The 18,718-nt window shown below is 43.3% G+C and overlaps 1 protein-coding gene across 1 annotated transcript in view; it reads right to left on the minus strand.

Moving 5' to 3' along the window:
• Window positions 1-18,718, minus strand: part of LOC132386462 (NACHT, LRR and PYD domains-containing protein 12-like) — a 46,471-nt gene that overhangs the window by 24,451 nt on the left and 3,302 nt on the right. The window contains exons 3-7 of the mRNA XM_059958755.1: window positions 16,585-16,667; window positions 9,946-10,100; window positions 8,414-8,507; window positions 6,018-6,452; window positions 4,147-4,313 (exon numbers count right to left, since the gene is read on the minus strand). Of these exons, the coding sequence (XP_059814738.1) occupies window positions 4,147-4,313; window positions 6,018-6,452; window positions 8,414-8,423 (612 nt within the window). The 5' untranslated portion in view covers window positions 8,424-8,507; window positions 9,946-10,100; window positions 16,585-16,667. The remainder of the gene's footprint in view (window positions 1-4,146; window positions 4,314-6,017; window positions 6,453-8,413; window positions 8,508-9,945; window positions 10,101-16,584; window positions 16,668-18,718) is intronic.

Below are 18,718 nucleotides of genomic sequence, written 5' to 3' on the forward strand. Positions count from 1 at the left end.
GGGGACAAGGAAATGCCGGAAGGTATTAGTCGGCATTTTGCGTCAATCTTCAATGTAACGTGCCAGAACGTGCCAGATATTTGAGAATGTCAGGTGGCAGAAGTGAATGTATTTACAATTATTGAGGAGAAAGCACTTGGTAAGCTGAAAGTTCTGAAGATAGAGGAGTCCAGATCAACTGCACCCGATTGCTTCTGAAAGAGGAGGCTGAAGAGATTGTGGAGACATTAGTAATGATCACTCAAGTATCACTAGATTTTGGAATGGTTCCAGAGGACTGATCATTTTAAACTATAGGCCAGTTAGTCTGATCAGTGTTTGGGAAGATGTCAGCAGTCGATAATTAAGGATAAGGTTATGGGGTATTTGGACGCACATGATAAGAAAAAAGGCCAACATCCATGGAAAGGAATCTTGCCTGACAGAACTGTTGGAATTTTTTTAGAGAACAGCATGTTGGGTCGACAACAGAGTCAGCACAAGTTGTTTACTTGGACTTCCCGAGGACCTTTGACCAGATACCGCACATGACACCATTTAACAAGATAAGGGCCGACAGTAGGACAAGAAAGATACGAGCATGGATCCATGATTTTCTCCAGACAGATTTTGTCTGACTGTCAGGAAGCACAGAATGGGAACAAATGGGGCTTTTTCTTGTTGGATGTTGGTGACCAGTGGTGTTCTGCAGTGGCTGGTTTTGGGACAGTTTATTTTTCCGTTATGTCAATGATTTGAAGTCTTTATGGCCAAGATTTCATGCGTTACGAAGATGTGGGGAAGGACAGGAAGTGTTGAGGAAGCAGCGATTTCACATAGACCAACGAATAAAAAGACAAATCAGTGGCGATTGGCAAGTAGTATAGGAAGGTACATGGCCATACACTTTGACAGAAATAATGAAGGTGCAGAGTATTTTTGAATCTAGTAGAAAATTCAGAAATCAAAGTTACAAAGAGTTTCAGGAGACCCAGTGCTGGATTCCTTGCAGTTTGAGTCGGTGTTAAGAAAGGCAAAAACAATGTTAGCATTCATTTCGAAAGGATTAGAATATAAGAACCAGTAGTACCGGTACTGGCCAGAACACACTTGCATATTGTGAACGGTTTTAGATGCTCATCAGAGAAAATATATGATGGCATTGTACAAAATCCAGAGAGAAATCTAAACTAACAGAACCAGTGATATTAAACCAGATGTTTATGGGAGTGATTCCTGTACTGGCTGGAGTATGGAACGATGAGGGGGAATCTAATTGTAACCTGTGGAATATCAAAAAGCATTGAGAGGACGTGGAGATGATGTTTCCAAGTGGGGGAGTCTAGAACCAGATGGAACAGCCTCAGAATAGAGGGACGTCCATTTGGAACAGAGATGAGGAGATTCTTTAGCTGAAGAGTAGTGAATCTGTAGAATTCATTGGCACTGACAGCTGTGGAGACCGGGTCACTGGGTATATTTAAAACAGAGGATGAAACCTTCCTGATTAATCAGGTCAGCGAAGTTCACTGCGAGAAGGCAGGAGAAAGGGGTTGAGAGGGATAATAAATCACCCATGATGTAATGGTGGAGCAGAATCGTCGGGCCTAATGGCCAATTGTGCTCAGATGCCTTATGGTCTTATGAGGAGTAAAGTCAACAGAACATTAAAGAACGTCCGTGCGGCTGTCTTATAATGGAGGTGGTTACTGCCTGGCACTCATACTGTAAAATGGTGATCAGTTCCTGAATGCAGGCATGGGCTTCCTGATTAACTGAGGAATTCTGAATTAAACATTCAATAGTCTTCAAGCAACATACACCAATGATGAAATTAAGGTAACTGAATATGGATGGGCTTAGGACATTGAGAAATAAGAGAGGCAGGATTTAAGGGTCAGGCAGCGTTTAAGGGTTGGCACAACATTGTGGGCTGAAGGGCCTGTACTGTGCTATATTATTCTATGTTCTATGTCCTGGATTTGAATGATTGATCTCCTAGAACAGTTACCAGTAGGGAATTGGAAATGTTTTCCATAACACGAATAATGGACAACAATTATGGAACAAATCAGCATAATTCCCTGATGGTCCACTGCACTGTAAAATAATCCCTCAGTTTCACGGCTACCAGGTCTGAGGAGTTACAGTTGTGAAAGAGATTTAAATGTTTACCAGTAAAGCAGACGTCTCCAGATGATGAATTTATAGATGAGCATCATATTTACAGATGACTCCTCTTGCCTTTGGATTATGCCTCTGAATAATTACATTTAGCGCCAATCACTGCTAGTGAGCATCAGTGAGAGGGACCTGAAATGGTGTGTCCCAGTCTCTCATTAGTCAGATATTCAGCAAGTTTTTTTGTTTGCCCCTTCCCTTTCAGGACAACCTGTTGATTTTTTGGGGTCATGAGATATCAGCCAGTCAGTAGATTTATTTTACGTTTGGTGCTTTCTTCTTCCCTTTTAGATCAAACTATTGATGCTTGTGGTCATAAGCTATCAGCTTTGTGCGTGATCTTTCACATCTAATCAATCTCAGAGCTTTTTGAGGAAGTTACCAGGAAAGTTGATGAAGGCAAGGTTGTGGATATGGTCTGCATGGACTTCAGCACGGTATTTGACAAGGTCCCGTATGGGAGGTTGCTCAAGAAGATTCATTTGCTTAGCATTCAAGATAAAGTAGTAAACTAGAATAGACACTGACTTTTTTGAAAGAATCTGGAGTGTCACTATATACTGTTGCATTTCTGATTGGCGCCTGTAACTCGCGCAGTTTCCCGGGGATCAGTGCTGTGCCTGTTGTTGTTTGTCATCTATATCAATTATCTGGATGAAATTACAGTTAACAGCATCAGCAAATTTGCTGATGACACCAACATTGGAAGGTGCAGTCAGCAAACTGGAAGACTACAAGAGCTTGCAGTATGGTCTAGTCCAACTGGAGAATGGGCTTAAAAGGGGTCGATGCAATTTAATGCAGGCAAGTACAAGATGTTGCACTTTGGATGGACCAAGCAAGATAGATCTTGCACAGCGACCAGAAGAACAAAGTGATCGGGGAAGCCATAAGCCATTGGAAGTGGCCGCAAATGTTGATGGGCTCTGAAAGAAAGTTTCTTAGCGCATTAAGCTTCATAAATGAAAATACTGTGTACAGTAAATGGGATATGATGTTGTATAAGACATTGGTGAGGCCTGATTTGGATATTATGTGCAGTTCTGCACACCTACATACAGGACAGATGGAAAAAAGTTTCAAAGAGTACAGAAAAATATTACAAGGATGTTACCAGGACTGGAAGACCCAAGTTATAAGAGTGAATGGGTTAGGACTCTATTCATTGGAATGTGGAAGACTGAGTGGAGATTTGACAGAAGTTTAAACAATTACATGGGGTATAGATAGGATAAATACAAGCAGGCATTTTGTACTGCTGTAAAGAGATACTACAACAAGAAGTTATCAGTAAAGGCTGAAAGGTGAAAAGTTCAAAGGGTACAGAGGTGAAACCTGTTTACTCAGAGGAGGCTGAGAGTGTGGAACGAGCTAGCAGTGCAAGCAGTACAAGCTGTTAAGAAAAGACTGGATAGAAACATGCGTAATGAGGGCAAAGAGCGCCATGGCCCAGTGCAGATCAATGGGGATAGGCAGTTACAGTAGTCCAGTATGGAATAGATAGGCCAAAAGGCTTGTTTCTGTACTGTACTTTTCTATGACTATGACAAGTCAGCCACACATTGTTTGTGTTCTCATGGAGCTAAGACCAGCAAGTTTCCCTTCGTCCAGTACCGCAGAGAAGCCAGTTAGCCCAATTGACAGTTTAATATTCATCCTGGATTAATGAGATGAGGTGAATCTGCCCGATGGTTCAGCCAAGATTTGAAATTAGTTTCAGACCGAATGCTGTTGGAAGTCCAGATATGCAGCCACTGCTCTTACTTCACACTGATAAATACAGCAGGTGTGAAAGGAAAAGGTGAGGCTGAACCTGTAGTTCCCAGTGCTCCTCACCTTAACAGGTGAAACTAGATCTGCTGGAGACAAGTCAGAAATCAAAGTCTCCATTTGCATGTAGAACTCGTAGAACGTGAAGGAGATTAATACCGATCACTATTCCCTCTGATACCAGCAGTTCAGTGACAATACACTAAATACACTCACCTCATTTTCTTCTCGATTGAAATGTCCTTCCTTCGTCAACATCCAACCGAGTCTCTCAACCTTTTCTTCAATTGCTTGCTGGAGTCTGTCTTTGTAGAACTTTGTCAGTTGGTACAGTCGATATTCACCCCCCTCTGCCAGGAGGTCAGAGATTTTAAACACTGGCTCTGTGAATATAAAAAGGAAAAAGTAGGCTTGAACTCATATATCCCTCATCTCCACCGCTCTCACCTAACACAACATAAAATGTGTCTTGAACCTGCCTACAAATAAAAAATTGGATTAATTCTCCATCTCCAACACCATCACACTGAACACAAGGGCTCCCCAGGGCTGCGTGCTCAGTCCACTGCTGTTCACTCTGCTGACCCATGACTGTGCTGCAACACACAGCTCGAACCATATCATCAACTTTGCAGATGACACGATCATGGTGGATCTCATCAGCAAGAACGAGTCAGCTTACAGAGAGGAGATGCAGCGGCTAACGGACTGGTGCAGAGTCAACAAACAGTCCCTGAATGTGAACAAAACAAAAGAGATGGTTGTTGACTTCAGGAGGGCATGGAGCGACCACTCCCCATTGAAAATCGACAGCTCCTCGGTAGAGATGGTAAAGAGCACCAAATTTCTTGGTGTTCACCTGGCGGAGAATCTCACCTGGTCCCTCAACACCAGCTCCATAGCAAAGAATGCCCAGCAGCGTCTCTACTTGCTGCGAAGTCTGAGGAAAGTCCATCTCCCACCCACCCCCATCCTCATCACATTCTACAGGGGTTGTATTGAGAGCATCCTGTGCAGCTGCATCACTGTCTGGTTTGGAAATTGCACCATCTTGGATCGCAAAATACTGCAGCGGATAGTGAGGTCAGCTGAGAAGATCATCGGGGTCTCTCTTCCTTCCATCACGGACATTTACACTACATGCTGCATCCCTAAAGCCAACAGCATTATGAAGGTCCCATGCACCCCCATACAATCTCATCTCCCTCCTGCCATCTGGGAAAAGGCCCCAAAGCATTCGGGCTCTCACGACCAGACTATGTAACAGTTTCTTCCCCCAAGCTATCAGACTCCTCAATACCCAACGCCTGGCCTGACACCTTGCCCTGTTTTCCTGAGTATTATTTATTGTAATGCCTACACTGTTTTGGGCACGTTATGCAGTGCTGGGTACGTCTGTAGCCTAGTGTAGTTGTTGTTGTGTGTGTGTGTGTGTGTGTGTGTGTGTGTGTGTGTGTGTGTGTGTGTGTGTGTGTGTGTGTGTGTGTGTGTGTGTGTTTGTGTGTGTTTTCTTCTCCTCTGTGTTGTTTTTTTACATAATTCAGTCTAGATTTTGCAATGTGTCATGTAACACTATGGTCGTGAAAACCGCCTCGTTTTTACTATGTACTGTACCAGCAATTATGGTCGAAATGGCAATAAAAGTGACTTGACTTGACTTGACTCCAACACTTGTTTTAAAACCTACCTAACAATAACCTAGGCATTTCGTAATAGAAGGAACACATTTAATATAAACCAGTCCATCTCCCATCCGACCCGCTCACCTGTTTCAGTTCTGGATGGGCAATCAATGTTGGGACTGTCAGTAATATTCACTTCCCAGAGATACTCTCTGCATCCTGGCGAATACATTTCCCCTGATTCACATCCTTCTAATACCCTTCTTATCTGCACAGCTGCATTTCCTCCAATACACGCCCTGGAAATCCTCAGAGCATGAAGTGTATTTCCTGTAGTGGGATAATGGCTGCCCACTACACCGCATGTACCACACCCACACATTCTCCCCCACCACGACCAAGGTCTTGCCTTTACCCTCCTCCCTGCCACATTTTGCGAACCCATCACCCTCATATTTCACTCACCCGCTCCTTGTGGGGGACTTGACAATTCCATGTTCAATGAGTTTCCGAGCTGACAGGCGGTCACCTCTCTTGTGCCGGTTCCAGGGTCCTGATCGGTGTCTCTGATGTTACTGTCTCTGGGCTGACAGGCAGTTGCCTCACTTGTGCCGGTTCCAGGGTCCTGATCGGTGTCTCTGATGTTACTGTCTCTGGGCTGACAGGCAGTTGCCTCACTTGTGCCGGTTCCAGGGTCCTGATCGGTGTCTCTAATGCCACTGTCTCTGGGCTGCATTTCCTCCTCCTCCTCCTCTGCAGCCGGACCGCATTCCATTGGGACATCGCTCTCAATCTGACCCTGCTTTGGCACCTTGCTCCCCGTGTCCCGATCATCTTCCCTCAATGATCCACCTGGTATAAACTTCTTCAGTACTTTCCCTATGCGTTTCAATTTCCCACCTGAAATAAGTGATGAATTACAGGTGATACAAGTATGATTTAGATCTGAGCAAAACTGATTCAGACGGCAATGGAGCCGAGACTCTGACTGACCAGATTTGGAGTGGAACCGTGCTGGGTAATATGAACCGAACATCCGCCAGGTGACCATGCCTATAAGCCCAGTGACTGGACACATTCCCTCCCAGTAAAATTACAGGATAGACACAGTAATACTGATCACTGAATTCACAACAGTTGAACACATGGATGACCAAAGGATCTTGATGCGATGGTGTCCAGTGATACCGGGAAATATCACTGCAATTATCTTCCACAATCTAACCTCTCCCAGCGTCACTGACTGTCCAGTAGTCTGTGTCACACACAGACCAGCAATGGGATTACACATGACCCAGCCTGCTGCATGATACACTCTTCAATCGCTTTCTCACACGATGTCCATTCCCCTTGGTCACAGACTGACCATTCCCTTGAGGTGCACATTGTCCGGTAACCTGGCTCGGAGTCTGACCATTCTCTTGGGATCTATGCTGACCGCTCCCCTCATTCCTATCTTATCCGCCATCTGATGATTGTCATGTAACAGCTATATAAGTCATTGGCAAAGTCTTGCTCAGAGAGCTTTGTGTGTAGTTGTAGTTGCTAATCTATAGGATGGAGGTGATTAAGCTGGAAAGAGTGTAATGGAGAATGGCCACTAGGGTACTGGAGTAGGGTGTTGTTTTTTGTATTATATGTTTCAGCTGGGACAGTTTGCCCTGGAGCTCAGGATCTTGAAGGGTGACCTTACACATGTATGTGAGCATAAAGTAATCAGGGGCGTAGATAGGTTAGATGGTCATAGGCTTTTTTTGCAGGGTAGAGGAGTCTAAGACTTCAGCGCAGACATTCAAAAAGAATGGAAGGGACATTTTTTCATGAAGCGGGTGAAGGATATAAATTATGTGCATCCAGAGGAGGCTGCAAACAGAAATATAATTACAAAACTGAGAGCATGCGGGCAGGAAAAAGGATAGAATAAATTTACAAGGAAAATTTGGGAAAGGCTGAAGGAAAACGGGGCAAGCTCAGACATTAAGAACAGCATGAATTAGAAGGGCAAAGGACCTGTTTCCAGGCAATAATAACTTTTTTTTTAGTCCACCTGGAATCACAGATTTGAGCACAATCACAATTCCTACAGGTGACAGAGACATTTTATCATTGGTTATACTGGGTTTCCCAGCAGGGATCCTGGTAGTTTGAACTCAGGTAGACGATATTCTCAAGAGGGAAATATTTAGAAACTCACGTTCACCATTCTTCCAGAACACAGACATTCACTGGGGTATTGAAACTCCGAAGCAGACCACAAATGTATCTACAATCAGCTGCCTCCTGATCCTCAGCCATTCCCAACACCGGCAGTGATCTCCGCTCTGCTACAGAAAACAGATTTCAGAAACACCCCTCTTCTCCTTTGTGCAGCAGACAAAAAAACAGGGGTGGAGTTCATAGCTTTCCTTCCAAAACCTGAAATGCTGTGTTACCGCACAATTTCTGAGATCCTAGAAATGCTCCAATTATCTGGTTCTGAATTATATAAATGGAAGTTGGAGATGTTTGATCATCAGTGCTTATCTGAGGTGAAACGGACCCTGAACCTGAATATTTACATAAACCACAAGACTGCGGTTCTTGTCTGTGTTTCACTCACAACCACCTGATTCAGTAATTCCTGCTCCTTTCACTCAGGTTCTTTGCATCATGAGTGGAGTGATTCGACTATTACCGGTGTCAGGTCCCTGCACTTGAACTGTTAGATTGATCAATTACTCAAGGCTGCTTTACCAGTGGGTTAAATGATAATGCATGATAAATCTTTTCTATGCCCTGTTAACATATGGGTAAGATTCTTCATCTGCACTACTGTGTATAAACGCGACAACAGTTTTATTTAAAAATCCCTGTGATCATACCTTTGTCCATTCTGATTGTGACTGACGATTGTTGATTGTCGCCGTCTTGTTTACACTTTAATCTTGGCTGGAAGCTCTACTTGCTGCTGATGCCCTGAGTTACACGAAAAGCAGACAGTGAGTCAGAGAGAGTACAATTACTTTGCAAATATGACAGTATTTCCATCAGAGAAGCAGTTGTCTTGGGGACCAGACATTCCCAGTTAATAACAACTTCCATACGATGCTTGTCTGTCTGTCCACTGATAGCTGGCGCATCTACTGACAGATTCACAGAGCAATAGAGACTGAATTCAGAGCGTTCAGACCAATGAGACAATGCCAATCATACTGCCCACCGAGATGGTCACAATTTCCTGTGATGGGCCCATTTCCCTTCTGGCCATTTCACTCCATCTACAAATCCCAGCTGCTTTTTGAATTATGCGTCTGTGCCTGCCTCATCCACTTCCTCTGGTTGTTTCCTCCACATAATCCCCAAAATCTGCATGAATCCGTTGCTGCTTGGGCTGGTTTTGCAATCTCTTTACCACTCCCTGTCCATTTAGATCCCCTAGATGTTACGATAATCTTCTCTGTGAACAGCAACTACTATCTTTGTGCATTCTGTGAACTTAGCAGTCAAGTAATCCTTGTGCAACCGCATCCAAATCATTGCTATAAAATAATGACTATCAAAGGTCCCAATCTGTAGCGTCGCGGCACACCACTATTTACTCGTCTCTATTGAGAGGAGAAACCTTCAGCCAGCACTCTTTGCTTCCTACCTTGAAGCTAATTTTGAAAACATCCAACTTGCTCTCTCCGGACTGTATGGGACCTGATCATCGAGACCAAGATGCCATGTGACACCTTGTCAAAGGCTTTGCTGAAGTCCCATGTGCAGCTTCCATGGGAACATAACTTTGAATTTCCACTTCTGCTTAATGTCACGTTCACAGGTTCTGACAATGTAATTAGTAGAAATGTACTTGATGAGGTCAAGCTATGTAAATGTAAACTATTGGTTCCGATTTGCTAGTGAGGACTGAATAAAATGCGATGTTGGGACATTTTCTTTTAAAAAAAAATGGTCTGTTCTTAGAAGAGGCCTGCACAACAATATATTCGAGGGTAAGTACATCATTGCAGATTGCAATAGCCAGAGGAATCAATGGCATGTTGCTGCAGTTCATGATAATTCCACATTTCTACAGTCACTACGGCATGACACACTTGGGGCTTCTTATAAAGGGAGGAAATTGTCAATGCATTTTGAGATGATCATAACGTAACGAGTAAACTGCAGAACTGACGAAAAGCTACTTCAGATGATGCAGGACCTTCAAATGAACAAATACTGAGAGAATGTGAGTGACTTTAGAGCTGGGCTTCTAAAAGCACATTACCAGACCTGGAGTGATCGCAACTGAGTCCGACAGAGGTGTAACTGGTATCTCTGGGCACATTCAGTCGACTCCTCCTATTTTGTATCTTCCTTTGTACAGGTATGTAATGTCTAAAGAACCAGTGTTTGAGTAAATGAGACTCACCAAACTTTCTCCTGACTGAATCAATGGAAACTCTGAGTCAGAAAGGTTCTCTACAGTTGGTCCTCGGGCTGGTTCACTTGTCGCTGTTCCCTCATTTTCAGTTGTGCTTTGCTTCCATTTGGGGTTTTTCTTCCAACAAATCTCTCAGCACAGGTCTAAATTTAACCAGAGAGATAATGAAGCACATTAACAATATGAAGGAGAGAAAAAAAAATATTTCTGCACAATGTTACAAAAGTGATTCTCACTGAAATTTAAATGCTGAAAACAAATAAAATGATCTCAGTGAACAAATCTGTAATTGTTCCTCACACGTCACAAATCCTGATACGGGATACGGAGGACTCACCATTCAATCATGTCTGATATTTGTTCACCCCAATGCTATATTCCTGCCTTCCTCACATAAAGTGCTGGAAACTCAGTACATCAGATTGGATCTGTGTAAAAAGACACCGTGGAAGACCCAGTATCAGGACTGGGACTGTCCAAGATGATGCGTGATATGCTGAACGCTTAATTGAGCAATTTGGCCCAGATCTCATCCTTGCTCATACCTATAATGGGGGAGGTACTACACCCAATGTTCTGTAAAGGTAGTAAAAGTGATTATCGGGGTAGTATTAAAGGTAGTAATAGTGATCTTTCGAGAAAGGAAACCGAAAAGCTCTTGAATTTATAGTAAATGGACCGTCTAGTTATTCGCTGCTCAACATTAGTTCTGTATTGTTAAGCACTTCAGCATCATTACTTCACAGTACGCTCCCTCGGACAAGGTGAAATTATTATTATTTTTTCTTGCGTTATTCATTACTATTTCCTGGATACCAGAGGGAGTCCCAGTGAAACAATTTTGACCACTTTATTGACTTTTAACATCTCGTCTATAACAGGGAGCACGATAATGTTCCATATTCAATCGTGATTAATATGCATAGAATGTAACGTGGTTCGGTCTCCAATGTTCTCACTAATTACTATTTTTGCTGCTACGTGAATCAACCATTGCTCTGAGCTGGAAACACGGACTGAAAAAAAAGCGGCATCTTAGATGCGTCCTCTTCTGTAAAATCCATCTATGAATATTTAGGATGAAGACATTACTAATTAATGGATAGGATAAAAATGCAGTACAACTAAACATATTCAGGTTTCATAAAGATTTATCTGACAGTATTTAATTCCATCTGCACTGCAACAAAGGCTCCGTTCGTGGGAGAATTTTGATTACGCAGACGCGCAGTTTAGAGGGAACAGTGACGGGTCTCTCTCTCCAAGTTACCCCCACCTTATAACAGTGTTTTGTCCACTGCCTTGCCAGCGAAAGCCTGCTGTTACAAACATGCAAATCGTCAATATTCAGGCCCAGATCTCATTCATATTCATATACGAGATGGGTGAGGGTTTGCCTAAATGGGAAATTGCACTAAATGGCTTCTTTGTTAGGTACAACAGTATACCAGCTCATTAATGCGAATCTGTTAATCATCTGCCTGCAACTCAAAGCATAAACACATGCAGATATTTTCAACGGGTTCAGTTGTTATTCAGGCCAAACATCTGAAATGGAAATAAATGTGATATAAGTGACATTGACCGGAATATACACTGGAATTTAGATGGATGAGAGGGGATCTGATTGAAATATATAAGATTATTAAGTGATTGGGCACGTTAGAGGCAGGAGAAATGTTCCCGATGTTGGGGGAGTCCAGAACCAGAGGTCACAGTTTAAGAATAAGGGTAGCCCATTTAGAACAGAGTTGAGGAAAAACTTTTTCACCCAGGGCGTTGTGGATGTATGGAATGCCTTCAGAAGGCAGTGGAGGCAGATTCTCTGGATGCTTTCAAGAAAGAGTTAGATAGAATTCTTAAAGATAGCGGAGTCAAGGGATATGGGGAGAAGGCAGGAACAGGGTACTGACTGTGGATGATCAGCCATGATCACATTGAATGGGAGGGCTGGCTCAATAGTCTGATGGCCTACTCCTGCACCTATTGTCTGTTGACCGTGGAGTGATGGCTGGTGCCAGACCGGGTGGTCTGAGTGTTAAGGAAACTCATCAGCTACTTGGATTTTCACGTATAAATCTGTCGGTTTACAGAGAATGGTCCGGAAACAAACCAAAGGAACATCCAGTGAGCGACGGTTCTAAAGGCCTCGTTAATGCGAGAGCTCAGTGAGATTGGACAGACTGATTAAAGGAAGGCAGCAAGAACTCAAATAACCATGTGCTCCGACAGTGGAGTGCAAGAGAGCATCACTAAAAGCCGAACATAGAATTTGGACATGGTACAGCCGCAGTAGACCCTGAACAAACACTCAATGCCACATCATTAGGTACAGGGGTACATAAAATGCTCCCACGGAGTGCAGACTTCCATACTTTTTTCAACTGCCAGTGAGATTTATTACAGGAATTTTTATCCTAAATATACGACGTCTTTGCTAAAATAGTTTCAGTCATATTCTCCATTCATCCACTAACAGCGCATGAGACAGATTCAACTCTGATTCTTGTAATTCAGCGAAAACAAACAGAATCTCACAGATATTTCCTGAAAGGGAATTCACACCAACCAACTATCAATGTACTAAAGCTTCTTTGAACTCCGGCCATTGGATTGACATTCGTTCTGAAAAACAAACATCACGGCATGCGGTGACTCTCCTCAGGTCTGAGAAACAGGCAATGAAATGAACCCATCAACTCCTTATATCGTCAGTGTGGATAGACCCCACCTCCACATCCTGTGCACTGTATTCGGAACTGTACAGAAAGTCTGGTACAGCCGATAGAGTCAGGTTCCCGATGGAACTGGTGAAAGTTGCTTTCGATTGTTGAAGGAAATAATCAGGATAATTTCAAACAAGAGAAATTCTGCAGGTTCTGGTAATGCAAGCAACACACACAGAATACTGGAGGAATTCAACAGGCCAAGCAGCATCTATGGAAAATAGTACAGACAATGTTGCGGGCCAAGAGTTAGTCCTGCTGAAGGGTCTCGGCCTGAAAGTTCGATTGTACTCTTCTCAAATGTTGCCTGGCCTGCTGAGTTCTTCCTGTGTGATCAGAATAGTTTACTGCGAGAAGCTGTGGTTTCTTTACTGTTCGAGTAACTATCACAAAACATGCGGCTTGGCACAGTTCCATTTCCAGAAGATTGAAACCATCCCAAGGTGAAAGTAATAGAAAGAAACTGTTATGAGAAATGCTCTGCGGGTAAGGAACAGCTGTAGGGAGAGGAGCAAAGTTAACAATTCCCATTCACAACCTGCCCTCAGAATAGCTTCAAACATTTTCAGGCTTAGTGCAAATCGCCAGCATCTTGAGTTGCTGCTTGATTTCTGCTGTTTGACTGACAGATGACAGTGAGGGCGGATTTCAAACACACTTTAAACACCAAACTCCCGGTTGTATTAGTACTGGTGTGAAAAAGGCACAGCCCATTTAACACAGCCTCTTCATGTGCAGGATGGAAGAGGAACGTATTCTCTCCTCAGATTAGCAGTCATTGCTGCCAAAAGAACTCCAGAAACAAACAAAGGAGCCCAGAATAAAAAATGCTTCCTCTGTACCTCTTAAAAATGGGTAGATTGATCCCCGGTCCATTTTACCTGGGCGAAAAACTGTGATATCCCATCACCCAAGCTCACAGGACTCACAGCTAATCCTGCCACTTAACCACACGGCAAGTCTCAGACTGGCAGCTGTAGTCAGTAAGTTCCCAGCAACCAATAACCATCCACTGGAAACTCCTGTTTCTCAGCAGAAGGATGAAAATCACGTCACATCTGCCGAAGCGTAAAACACTGGTAGTTCAATATTCCCGGAGTCATCATACCTGGATTATAACCCAAGCACGAAAGCACTCAAGACTCTTTGCTGCCGGTAGTATGCTCCAGCGTCTCGGTCATACCCAGTTCAAAAACTAACACCCCCACACCAACCCATGAAACACTAGGAACATGTTTGTCCTCTGAATGGGCAAGAGATCGTGCTGCAAAACCCGGCTGTGGGTCACCAGATGGCGGGAATATGTCTCACATTGTCCCCTGAAGCTAAATTGAACACGTTATCGTTATCTTATTGAATGAGACATTGCCCAGCATAATTAATTATCACATTTTCTGCAGGGTAACAAGACTAAAATGTTATCTTGATAATTATGACATTGAAAGTGATGTGCTGGAAACTGTATATGGGATAGGATCTGTGGAAAGAGAAATAGTGGAAGACCCAATATCAGAATCTTGTCAGAGAAAAATGCTGCCCATTTAACGAACGTTCTGACCATAAAATATAGGAGCATAAATAGGCCATTTGGCCCATCGAGTCTGTTCTTCCATTTCATGGTTGTTCCATTTTCCCTCTGAGCCACAATCTCCCATTCTCTTCCCAAGATACTTTTTCGGTTCATCCTCTATTTTCTTGCTCCATATTACTATCTTTTCAAACTGCAGCGTAAATTCTATCATATTTTGATCACTGGCCCAGAATGGTTTATTTAATTTAATCGCTCTAATAACTTCTGGTTCATTGCACAATACCCAACACAGAATATTTTATCCCCACATGGGATCAACCACAAGCTGCTCTCAAAAACCATCTTAAAGGCATCTAGAAGTTCCGCCCCTTGGGATCCAGCACCAACCCGATTTTACCATGTTAAAATATCCCATGACTATCGTGACATTGCCCTTTTGACGTACTTTTTCTACCTGTGGTTGTAATTTTCAGACCGTGTCATTACTACTGTGTGGGAGTCTGTATATAATCCTCATCAGTGTCTTTGTAACTTTGCAGTTTCCTAGCTCTACCCACAGTGATTCAAAACCTTCCTATCCTATGTCACATTTTTCTGATGATTTGATTTCATTTTTCACCAAGAGTCACGCCATCCTTTCTGCCGACCAGTCTGTCCTTTCGATACAGTGTGTATCCTTGGTTGTTAAACTCCCAGGTAAAATATTCTTTCAGCCACGATTCAGTGACACCCACAACGTCATACATGCCAATCTGTAACTTTGCTGCGTTCATCTATCATTCCATATACTGCTCACCTTCAACTGCAATACTGTCACTCTTGTACTCTGCCTTTCCCATTTTGTTTGCTTTTACGTTGCAACTCATCCTATTGACTGCAATTTTGCCCTATCATCAGCCTCACCATTCTAGCAGTTTCACTGCACACTGCCTCTTTTTCTGAACCAACTACCCCATTCTCAGCATTATAACTCCAGTTCCCATCCCACTGCAAAATTAGCCCTCCTGAGTTGTTCTGGAAAACCTGGCCACAAGTATCTTGGTTCCCCTGGGATTCTGGTGTAACTCATCCCTTTTGTACAGGTCATACCTTGCCCGACGAGACCCCAATCATCCATATATCTGAACCTCGGTCTCCTGGACCAGTTCCTCAGCTACCGCCAAATCATTCCATTCTTGTCCTCGCTGGTATATGGCACAGCAGGCAATTCAGAGATTACCACCATGTAGATCTTGTTTCTCTACTTTCTACCTATCTTACTATATTATTTCCCAGGAACCCCTTCATTTTTACTACCCATGTCATTGGTGCCAGTATGCACCAAGGCATCTGGCTGCTCACCCACCCCTTTAGAATGCCATGGACCTGATCTGAGACATCCCTGACACCGTTACCTGGGAGGGAACATACATCCAGAATCTCGTTTCTGTTCCTCTGACTATGGAATCTTTTATACCCACTGTAGACCTCTTCACCTCTGTTCTCTTCTGAGCCAGAGACTCAGTGGTTGTGCTTCCAGCTAGTAGGTGGACTCAAAGTGGTATACATTATTGAGGGGCACGTCCATGGGGCTTGTATGCACTGGCTGCTCATTTCGCTTTCTTCTGCCGACAGTAACCAAGTTACTCTCCTCCTCAGGGAGACTAACTCATTGTATCTATGAACTGAAACTTAAAACATACCAGTACCCAAGAGGAGTGTGGTTAAATTCCTCAATGACTATTGCCTAGTGGCACGTACATCCACAGTTTAATGTTTTGAGAGGCTGGAGTTGAAGCATATCAGCTCTTCTCTGAACAGTGACCTGGATCCACTCCAATTTTTTCTACTGAAACAATAGATCTATGGCACATCTTCTACGTCTTCATTGATCAACATTAAATCTGAATAGTAATGCAATTGAGCCTGATCGCCTCACAGTACAATTCCCCTGATGAGGTGAATTCAGTTTCTGTGTGCTACACATTACCATTTCCATTATGCCTGTGTGCCACCGATAAAACAGTTCTGGTTGCTCTTTTCGGCCTCAATATCCCGTCTGTTAGAGGGAAGTGCAATACTGTGCCATGTTCAAATATATTTGTTCTTCGTGATTATTATGCATAGATTCCTGGATTTTTTGTTAAATTAAGATTAAGTGACGAAACACATTGATGAAGCAAGAGCAATAGTTGTAGTGTATATGGGTTTCAGCAAGGCTTTTGATAAGGTACCCCATGCAAGGCTTATTGAGAAAGTAAGAAGGCATGGGACCCAAGGAGACGTTGCTTTATGGATCCAGAACTGGCTTGCCAAAGAGTAATTGTAGACTGATCACATTCTGCATGGAGGACATACAAAGGGTGCAGAGGAGATTTACAAGTATCTTACCTGGATTGGGGAGCACGTCTTGTGAAAAGAGATGGAGTGAACTCAGCTTTTTCTCCTTGGAGCACCGGAGGATGAGAGGTGACCTGATAGAGGTGTATAAGATAATGAGAGGCATTGATCATGTGGATAGTCAGAGGCTTTTTCCAAAGGCTGAAATGGTTTCCACAAGAGGACACAGGTTTAAGGTGATGGGCAGTATGTACAGAGGAGTTGTCAGGCGTAGATTTATTTATTTATTTATTTATTTATTTTTACACAGAGTGGTGAGTGCGTGGAATGGGCTGCCAGCATCAGTGGTGGAGGGGGATATGATACAGTCTTTTAGGAGACTTTTGGATAGGTACATGGAGCTTTAAAAATAGAGGGCTGTGGGTAAGCCTAGTAATTGCTAAGGTAGGTTCATGTTCAGCACAACTTTGTGGGCCGAAGGGCCTGTATTTTGCTGTAGGTTTTCTATGTTTCTATTAACCCACCCTTGTCATCATGACAATTTTTAGCTCGATGTTGTGCCAGCCAGTTGTGGGAAACAGGGGGATCAATAAATAGATCCATATCTCATTTATGATAACACCGAGTTGGATGCGAGTTCTCTAAATCGGAAATAAACTCAGTGGTAATTTATCAAAGTGCACCTGTACACCAGCTCGTTAATGCTGATCAACAAATCAAGTGGCACCAGCTCTGTCACTTTGATACAAACATGCAGAAATGGTCAAGAGGTCCAGCTGTTGCTCAAAACAAACATCAAATTGGTGAAGAAATGTGGTCTCGGTGACTTTGACAGTGGAATGATTGTTGATTCCAGATGGTGTAGTGTGAATATCTCTGGGATTGTCACCCACGACTGTCTCGATTTACAGGTAATGGAACGAAATACAAACAAGAAACATTCAATGAGTGGCAGTGCTGTACCGGTAAACACATTGTTAATGAAAGAGACGAGAGGAGAATGGCCAGACTAATTCAAGCTGCCGGGAAGGCGACAGTAACTATAATAATCACAGGCTGCAACAGTAGTGTGCAGAAAAGTGTCACTGATCACTGAACATTTTGAAATTGGAAGTGAACAGGCTACAGCAGCAGAAGACCATAAGACATTAAGACATAGGTTCATAATTAGGACATCTTGCCTATCGAGTTTTGTTTTATGTATCACTGCCAGATGTATGCCTGTTTTCCTTAAAAACACACACACACACACACACACAGAAAAGAGCATCCATGTCCGTAATGCCACACAGTTTTAAAGACGATATTGAACAGGATAAACACTGGAAATCCTCTCCTGACGAGGGACGTATTGAAACACCACAACGTTCCCCACCCAGTACGGTCTCTGTGTGTACTTGGTGCTGAGCTTCTCTTTCTGTTCCAGCGAGTCCGAGTCCCTGAACTTAGTGGGTGCAAACAGAAAGTGAACACACCGTGAGCAAGATTCAGTTGATAACAGACATATAAACCTGGGCTTCTCATCATTCAGCATGTAATTCCACACCCTGATCCACAGAACATTAAGTATATGACACAAAAGCTGATTCAAGCAAATGATTCTATTGTTCTGTTCGGTCCAGGCTTCCTATTGTGCCTCAGTGCACGGTGACACAGATTACATCCAGTATCTTTCCACAATTCGATCTGCTCCAGGGAGCAACCGCGACCCGCATCTCGGCTCCGTTCAGTCGGTGTCATCACACTGATACATTGCAACACGCTCAGAATGCTGGAGGAACTCAGCATGTCAATATATGGCCTCCTCAGCTGCTGTGATGAGGCAACATTTAGACTGAAACACCTTATATACCGTCTGTGTAGCCACTAACCTGATAGCGTGAATATTGATTTCTCAAACTTCAGGTAATAACGCCCTCCTTCACCATTCCCCATCCCCCTTTCCCTCTCTGGCCTTATCTCCGTACCTGTCCATCGCCTTCGTTGGGTGCTTCTTCCCACATTTCCTTTTCCTCTCCTATCAGATTCCCACTTCTCCAGCCTTGCATCTCTCACCAATCAATTTCCCAGCACTTTACTTCATCTCTCCCCCTTCCAGTTTCACCTGTCATTTTCCACCTCTTCCTCCACTCCCCTCCCCCTCCTTCTAGCTCTGACCCTATCATCTCTTTTTTCTGTCTGGTCT

Source organism: Hypanus sabinus, unplaced genomic scaffold, assembly GCF_030144855.1.
Source record: "Hypanus sabinus isolate sHypSab1 unplaced genomic scaffold, sHypSab1.hap1 scaffold_117, whole genome shotgun sequence".
NCBI classification, from domain to species: Eukaryota; Metazoa; Chordata; class Chondrichthyes; order Myliobatiformes; family Dasyatidae; genus Hypanus; species Hypanus sabinus.